Source organism: Podarcis tiliguerta, assembly GCF_965153285.1.
Source record: "Podarcis tiliguerta genome assembly, chromosome: 11".
Taxonomy (NCBI): domain Eukaryota; kingdom Metazoa; phylum Chordata; class Lepidosauria; order Squamata; family Lacertidae; genus Podarcis; species Podarcis tiliguerta.
In genome coordinates this window covers 42,046,813-42,055,392 of record NC_139544.1, presented here as the reverse complement: position 1 = coordinate 42,055,392, position 8,580 = coordinate 42,046,813, and the positions used below count along the sequence as shown (strand labels likewise).

Genomic DNA, 8,580 nt, shown 5'->3' with positions numbered 1-8,580 from the left:
CCCTGCTGGACCTCAACCATCCCACCATTGTCTCCAGACACCAGTCCACCACCTGAACAGGCTCTCCTGATTCAGACGGGATGGAAAGACAGAGCTGAGTACCATCAGTATATTGAAGCTGTGGCCAACAACTTTGGAATTCTACAGGTCATGTTACTTTCATAGGATTGTAGAGTTGTAGAGTTGGAAGGGATCCCAAGGGTCATCTATTCCAACTGCTCTCAACTAAAGCATCCATAACAGGTGGCCATCCAACCTCTGCTTAAAGACCTCCAAGTAAGGAGGGTCCACCAACCTGTGAGGGGGTCCGTTTCACCATCTAACAGCTCTTATTGTCAGAAGTTCTTCCTGATGACTTTAGAAACACACTTCCTTGTGTGTGAGGGTCCTTATTTTTCTTTTTGACCTTCTTTTAGTGTCAGAGAGCAGAGAAGTTTGAAAGACACTGTGATTAACCATTAGGTTTTCCATGTTAAAGCCAGTAGATGACTTATTGAACCTCAGGTTGCTTTTATGTCTGTTCTGTTGTGGAATGTAAAGGAAGATCTTCCAACTTATGTGTGTTTTCTGTCCTGTGACCTTTGAAACTGAGCTGATCTTTAAGATCAGCCTGAACATCTTTAAGGAGCAGGACGTAAAGAAGGGGATCCAATATATTAGCCAAGGTGGCCAAACACCAAGTAAAGTACATGGAATTAAAAATGTTCCTCTTAAAATCACAGATCTTGTCCTTTTCCAGCTCCAGTGTCCAGTAGAATCTATAAAATGAAACCAGTTGGAAGGGAGTATAGAGCAGGAAGTAGGAGGCCAAGATAACGGAGATAAAGCCACAGATCCTCCGTTTTACTCTTTGATGCAGAGATGTCATCTTCCTGACCTCAAGCAGCACCCTAAGGTAGAAGAATCCCATGAGAATGAAAGGAATGAATAAAGTGAGGCTCATAGTGGATATCTTGAAGTGTGCATAGTCCTTGCCTAATTGGATGCTGTCTAAACAATTCCCTTGCCATGTCCCCAAGTCCTTCATCTCTAGCCAGATGCCAGCAGTGCACAAAATGGCCACCAGGAGCCAAGCCACAACGCTCACCGTGGTGGCACTGCTCATTGTCTGCAATCTGTGGAACTTCATTGGGTGAATTAACCCTATGTAACGGTCCATGGCAATGAGGCACAGGAAGCTGTTCTTGGCATAGAAGTTTGTGGAGTGGACCACACCAACCACCACACAGGCCACTTGCCCTAGGATCCAGTGGTGGTTGCGGGAACTGTAAGCAATCCAGAAGGGTAGCAGCAGACTCTGCAACAAGTTGGCCAGCACAACGTTCAACACATAGACGGAGAGAACAATGGACTTTTTGATGTGGGTTATCACGGCCCAAAGGGCCAAACAATTCAGAGGCAGCCCAGCTGTCAGTGCCACAGAATACATAGGAATTGTGAAGTATTTGGTGGTGTTTAAAGCCACAGGGCAGGTTGAGTGGGTGGCATTCATGGCACCAAAAGGAACTTAGAAGCTTTCCCACAGTGGCAGTCTTCAGACTTTTGTCATCTCATAGTCATGAAACCTGCTCAGGTGGAGATAGAGAAATCCTCCTTTCCACATCCTTTGCTTTGCAGAGGTGGGCCACAAGTTCTAGGATTTACCTAACACCTAAGGAAGAAAGACACCAAAAGAGATCAGGTCCAAAAATCTGAATGTGTGATATAATTTGTCTGTCATTTTAAATTTATTTTTATTCTTGAAGATTAAACAACAAAATATCACGAGCTGCCAGTTTCCCCTCACTCAAGAGAACTGCAGAGAGTCCTGCAAGGACCGGGACCCTGGGAAGACAGGCAGGCAGCATTGGAAATATCTGCTGCCCCAGCTAGTCAGACATCAGCAGATGGGGCAGCTCTATAAAACCTGCCTGCCCTGGGACAGGGGATCTTGAAGGGATGACACTTAGTGGGGTGGCACGTCGAGGGTTTGTTAAAATTATTGTTTTAACAGGGATGAGGTTATAACTTGGGTGGGTGCTGGTTTATTTGGAGGGCGGGGTTGTTTTAAATTGTTGTTAAATGGTATATGTTAATGTTGAGTCTTGTAATGTTGAGCTACAGGGAACCAGGCAGAGGGCCTTCTCGGAAGTGGTGCCCGCCCTGTGGAACACCCTCCCATCAGATGTCAAAGAGATAAACAACTACCTGACATTTAGAAGATATCTGAAGGCAGCCCTGCTCAGGGAAGTTTTTAATGTGTGACATTTTAATGTATTTTTAATCTTTGTTGGAAGCCACCCAGAGTGGCTGGAGAAACCCAGCCAGATGGGCAGGGTACATATAAATTATTATTATTATTATTATTATTATTATTATTATTATTATTATATATTTGTGGGTTGGAGTACTGGTTAGGGGTTTTCGTTGGGGAGTGTATTGTTTAGTAGTGTGTATTGTTGATTGTTTTTATTATGTATTTTGTGCTTTGTATATTGTAACTTTGTGTTGTGAAGCAACCTGAGACCTACAGGTATAAGGCGGTATACAAATTCAATAAACAACAGCAACATGGCACCTTTGAATGCAAAGCAGATGCTCTCCCACTGACCTGTGACCCCTTCCTAAATACATTCTTCAATGCATGTTCTTCCCTGTCCCTGAGAAATGGTATAAGGTTAGTACCTTAGACCATTTCTCACCTAGAGATGGGGGATAATTTTGCTTGGTTCACATTGTGCTCCCTGGACCAATACACAAGCTATAATGTGTAGCTTCATGGCTGACTGGGGATTTGAACCCTGGCCTCCCAGGTCCTAGTCTGACATTCTAACTACTATACCACACTGACTCTCAGACAAAATTTTGGAGGATACAGCTATCAATGGCTACTAGTCATGACTATTGTGATCTACCTCCATTGTAGGAGACATCGTGCTTTTTGATACCATTTGCTGGGAGTCGCAAGTAGGGAGAGGGCTCAAGCACTGATTGTGGGGCTCCCCTGAGGGATTTGGCTGGCCACCATCAGGATGATGGGACTTTGCTCTAATACAGAATACTCTTCTTCTGCCCCCCTTTTTTTGTTCTAAAGATATCTGTGTAACTTTGAAAGCCCTGCATACCTTTTTAACTACTCCATACCGACCAAAGAACAGCACGTCTCTGCACACGAAGCAAATAAAACTTTGCAGGAAATTTCACTGTGGTTGGAACTCTTTTTTTATGTGGTGATGCTGTTTTGCATGCACCATACTTTCTCATAGGCACTGTCCTCTCTCAGATGTAAAAGAAACCAGTGGTTCCTGTAATAGAAGGGTCAGATTTTAGGGCTTTAGAGCAGCATCAGATATTAGCGGACTGCAGTTAAAGTAGACTTAATATTCTGGAGCTTACATTTGAACCAAAAGAACCCAACAGCAGTGGAGTTTTTAGACTTCGGACTGCATGGCTTTAGACCACCACCCCTGCCTTTACTTCACAGATTTCAAATGGGGGGTTCCCACTTTAGATGATAATGGGCAGGATTCAGCAAATGAGCACTGTCAGCAAGAGCTCTGAACAAGCATTTACACTTGTGCAGTTGGGTTATCACCTCCCTCCTCCCCTTAAGCACCCCCAAATTTGTGTCAGGGAAACCCCAGAACAGTGTTCAGGAGAAGGAGGGATCGTTCCATCTGGCAAGCTGCAATGCTTCTGCAGACTCAATGTTTTGCGTGTTCAGACCCAGACCCACCCCTAAATAAATTCACACTTGACTCAAATTTTAGTTTTGGTTTTTGGCAGAATTTAGGCCACAACTTTATTGATTACAGAAAGTGATTGGTTGAATAGGCTCTGGTTCAACTAGCTCCTTGCCATACAGGTAGCGCTGACTCAGAGTTCCAGCATAGGTCAGCCAAAGGTGAACACCTGGATAAGCAGAAAGCCGGGAACAGGCTATCTCTGCCACCCAAATGTCCCCCTGGACTCAGGCACGGGCACAACCCCCTCTCAGGGGTTGACCAAACCATTGAGTCCCTGGATTCCTTTAACGGATTCCTTCACATAGGGATGGCGAGAGCGTTCTCCCATCCCTATCACCTGAACCAAAGCCTATCCGCAACCTTACAAGTTGTGACAATTTGCTACATGGCAGGCGAAACCCAAATGGCAACAGCCAATCAGCCAAGTGAGGAAAATTCCTGCCATGCCACTGTCCCAACAACAGACGACACACAACGGCATAGCAAGGTCAAGCGCAAAGCCCTAAAAATAGGGAGAGGTGGGCAGGTGTTCCAAATGCACCCACCGAAAGAGGAAGCTCTGGGTCATGTGCATGGGCATAAATAGGTCCTTCAAACTGTTTGGACTGCGTCCCATTGGCCAGATTGCACCCAGCTATGAGGGACCTACCAATCGGGTGTTGTGGCTGACCAATCGTACCCACCCACAACACAGGGAGTCAGTTGTCCAGGTCTCAATGCAATACGTGCCCTCTTTAAGGGAGGACCCGATTTGTCATAGTGCGACGCTGAGTTCCACACAATGTGTATTGTTTCAATATGTGGTAAGTTGACCCTCCTAATTCTTGCCTTGAGAGAAATAAGGAGCATCGACTGTAGCAAGTGGTTTATGGTGCTTTACCACTGTGAACTTGCAGTTTGCAAGTGTTCATACCAAGTTAAATTATTGGTGGGAGAGCCAACAGAAGATTCCTGCTGCTCCTCTCTGGGATGATTGAAAAGGACTTTATAAATGGCTCCAAACTCATGGTGTCACTGCTTCTATACTCCCAGGATAGAGTCTACCGTTGGATAGAGTTTCTTTTTCAAAGATAGCATTGGCCAAGCCTTCTATCACAGAGAGTTAGGAATATAATGTGTTATGTTAAAGGAGTTATATATACGGTAATCCTCTGTTGTTCCTTATTTTTAAAGGGCAAGATTGCATGCGCTATGCTACACCCTGTATTATATCCCCCTGTATATTGAGTAGGACAATACCAGATTTCCCTTGTCTCGTGTGCTCTACCAGGGAACCATTCATAAATCAAAGTATACCCTCTTGTTAGTATCAAGGCCAAGTTTCTTACAAATAGAAAGCCAAACACTTTGTAGTCAGCAGTTGCTACACTTTCTAGACTTCATATGACATCTTCTGCTACGATGGTAAAGAGAGACCTTGATTTCTGACTTCCTTTTTTATGGATCTTCTATAGCCATGTAAGGTACATATTACTGCCCATTGCAACATTTGGGACAAATACATAAAGCAATATTGATTATTATTCTTGTTCACAATGTTTATACCACTTAATTACAGTCATCTGTAAGTGGTGTACAGGAGACTCAAAACAAAGAAAGTAAAAATGAGTTAAATCTATAAAATCAGAATTCCGATAAAAAGCCTGATGGAATAGCAAAAAAAGTCTTCAGTAAGCTCTGGAATTTCAGTAGGGAGGCCTATCTGACTTGAACTGGAAGGGAGTTTCACAAAATTGATCCACAACACTGAATGGTCAGCTCCTAGTGGATACAAGCCATGCATTTGAGCCATGGAGGACCAGTAACTGTGATTCCCCCAAATACTTTAGTGATTGGGCAGGGGCATAAGGGATCAGGTAGACCCCAAAGCATTGTGGATTCAAGTTGCTAAGGGCTTTGAAAATTAATACAAGAGCTTTGAACCTTGCCCAATAATGTATGGGCAGCCAGTGCAAGCTTTTAAACACTGAAGTTATGTGCTAGTGATAGTCTGTCGTCTACACTGTTTTGCACCAGCTGGAGCCTTCAGGCCATGCCTAAGGTTAGATCACATAGGGTACAGTGCAGTAATCAAGTCTTGAGTTTACCAGTGCATGAATTTTGGTGGCCAGACTGTCCCTGTCCAAAAACAGCAATAGTTGGTGTACCAAAGGTAGCCCTAGTCATTGAAGCCACCTTGGTCTCTGGCAGCAAAAAATGGATTCATGACCACCTGTTCTTTCAGAGGGAGTGCAACCCCATCCAGAACAGGCAACTGGCCAAGCTCCCGGACACAGGAACTACCAACCCACAGTCCCTCTCTCTTTTCTCTTTTTGGTTCCTTGACTGCAGTTTTATGTTCTTTGTGTTGGTTTGCAAATCTAATTTCTTGGCTAAGTCACCTCTTGTGTGTTGATCGGAGGGATTCTGACTAATAATCCTACATCAGTGCCCTCATGTTTTGACCAAATTCCTAGGTACACTAACCCATTAGGGGAGCTGAGCAGGCTGGGAAAGGACACTGGCTGAGTTTCACTCAGTATCTCAGATGGCTCTCAGAGCTGAAGGAACCAGCAATATGATGCATTAAAACCCTGCTGATCCTAAACCCATAGGTGGTAGTAGCTAACCATTTGTGTATGTGTGTGTGTTATGCATTTAGCATCAATATATTAACTAAGCAGACATTCCTCTAATCTTATTTAACAAATAGCCTCACAAGACACCACTTACCCCTTACTCACTGCAAACTGTGGCCATGTGTGTGCATTAGGATAAGGTAGGTGCAAATTTAACTGGTATACCATATCCCTCTGTACACAAAATGTCCTTACTTGGAGCATATTATAGGCTATAACAGTAGTGGTAATATAAAAGGATTGTTATGTGAAAAAAAGATGCTAGTAGATTATTATTATTATTATTTCTTCTTCCTTCTACTTAGAAAATTCATAGGTGAGGTGCCTTTAATATTCCATATGTTCAGCAATGGATTCGGGATTTATTTGGCAATTGCATCAGCCGATGCTACAGGAGAAAATAACATGATCTACTTGGAACTAAGGCACTCACCATATGCTGGAACTTATTTAACAGAGAGCAACTGAGAGGGAGAACTACTTAATCAATCAGTCAGTCAGTCAGTCAAGGTCCGTTTCAACTTTATAATAAAAACATGAGCAAATTAAGCACTCACCCCATCATACTGTCCCGAGAGATCTGTTTCCTACCTACTTGTCTGTGCATATTTCTTTTAACCTAGCATCTTACTCTCATGATATTAGTCAGCAGTGGTTTCATGGCCTAGTGTTTGGATGAAATAGCTCCACTGCGGTCAATAAGATGTAAGTGCCAAACTGAAAGTGACCTGGGGAAGCCGTCTGAGAATTTGTAAAAGAAACTATTTGGGTTTATATATATTTTTAGCTATCGTCTTTCCTCCATCTTTATTTATCAGTTTGGCTTACATAGGTTATCTTATTTTATTCTCATGGCCACCTTACGGTGTAAGTTAACCAAGGATGGGTGACTCACACAAGGATAAGTTTCATGGCTATAATAAAGTTTGTAGGAGAACCATTACTTTGTCTTGGTCAAGATTTTAACAATGTTCTGGACTAAGCTCAGGCTGGTCCATCCCAGGACATATACTTGACTGGCATAGTAATTGGAATTCTGAAAGGGAAAATACTAGCCTGCTTGTATGCAAGAAAGATGCTATAAAAAATAAGAATGTGTGCATCATCTAAGCTTAGTCTGAATCCAGGCTCTTGTCTTTTTCAGAGTCCCAGGCCAATGAACACAATAGTAGCCAAATTCTTGTTATTTAGACAGTATCTTGGCTTGTATGTTGCTTAATTCTGTGGATTCTCTACTTTTATTGGTTTTTTAATTATCTGCCACTCATCTGTTAGGTTTTGTGTGTGTGTGTGTGTGAGAGAGAGAGAGAGAGAGAGAGAGAGAGAGAGTCCTTGAGTGGTTCAGTCTTCAAATAGAAAGAGGGTATATAAATATTCTTTATAAATAATAATAAATACATGTACACCTGAAGTGAGCTGAATTTGGACTAATCTAAGATACTGATTAGCATGTATGAGTAGCTGGATTGGACCAGCTGTCAGAAATGGTTCTGTAAAAGCCATAAATATAATTCTCATCATTGTTTGAGTAAAAGTCAGTGTGAAATGTGTAATGTAGCAATATGCCAAATTTTCACCTGCAAAAAGCTTTGGGTTCAAAGTTTCCGTTTCTCTAGCATGATAGCAAGACTTTGGGACATCCTGGTCATCCATGTAATTATTTATTTTGTTTTACAAAAGTATTTCTATACCACCACACCATGAAATATCAGGGTGGTGTGCAATGTTAAAACATAAAATACAATTTAAAAATAAATAAAAATACAGACAAACTTTAAGGTGACTTCCTGCCTAGTCATTTGAATAAGAGGCAGGAAGAAAATAGATCAAGGTCAGGTAGATTGGTAAATCTCTGATTTGCAATAGATCAGCAAGAATTTCTGATTCCCAATAGTATAACAACTACAATAGCAAGTACACTTGATATTTTAGAAAAGAAAGCCTCTGCCATGTATGGCCTAATCTCTTATCCCAATATTCCTTTCCCCATAAAATATGAATATTTAATACAGGGATTGCTGCTGTAGCACCTGCAAGTGCCATGGTGTGTTTAATGTCTTCCTCTGTTGCTCACAAAGGTTCAGAGCCCCTCCTCAATCCATTCCATTACCCACTTCCCAAATACCCAGGATGGCCAATTTCGCTATTCTGAGAGGTCACTCTTTTCTATCTATGCTAACACAAAAGCCAGAAGTGTTTGCCCAAATTCAGATGGCTGCCTCTACAATAAACTTGGC

At 42.4% G+C, this 8,580-nt stretch overlaps 1 protein-coding gene across 1 annotated transcript; it reads right to left on the bottom strand.

Annotated features, from left to right (window-relative positions):
* Positions 1 to 435: 435 nt before the first annotated feature.
* Positions 436 to 1,492, bottom strand: LOC310660285 (G-protein coupled receptor 4-like; the record flags this gene model as incomplete). Its single annotated transcript, XM_083404609.1, has 1 exon — positions 436 to 1,492. The coding sequence occupies one exon, from the start codon at positions 1,490 to 1,492 to the stop codon at positions 512 to 514; it is 981 nt and encodes a 326-aa protein (XP_083260735.1). The 3' UTR covers positions 436 to 511.
* Positions 1,493 to 8,580: the final 7,088 nt, after the last annotated feature.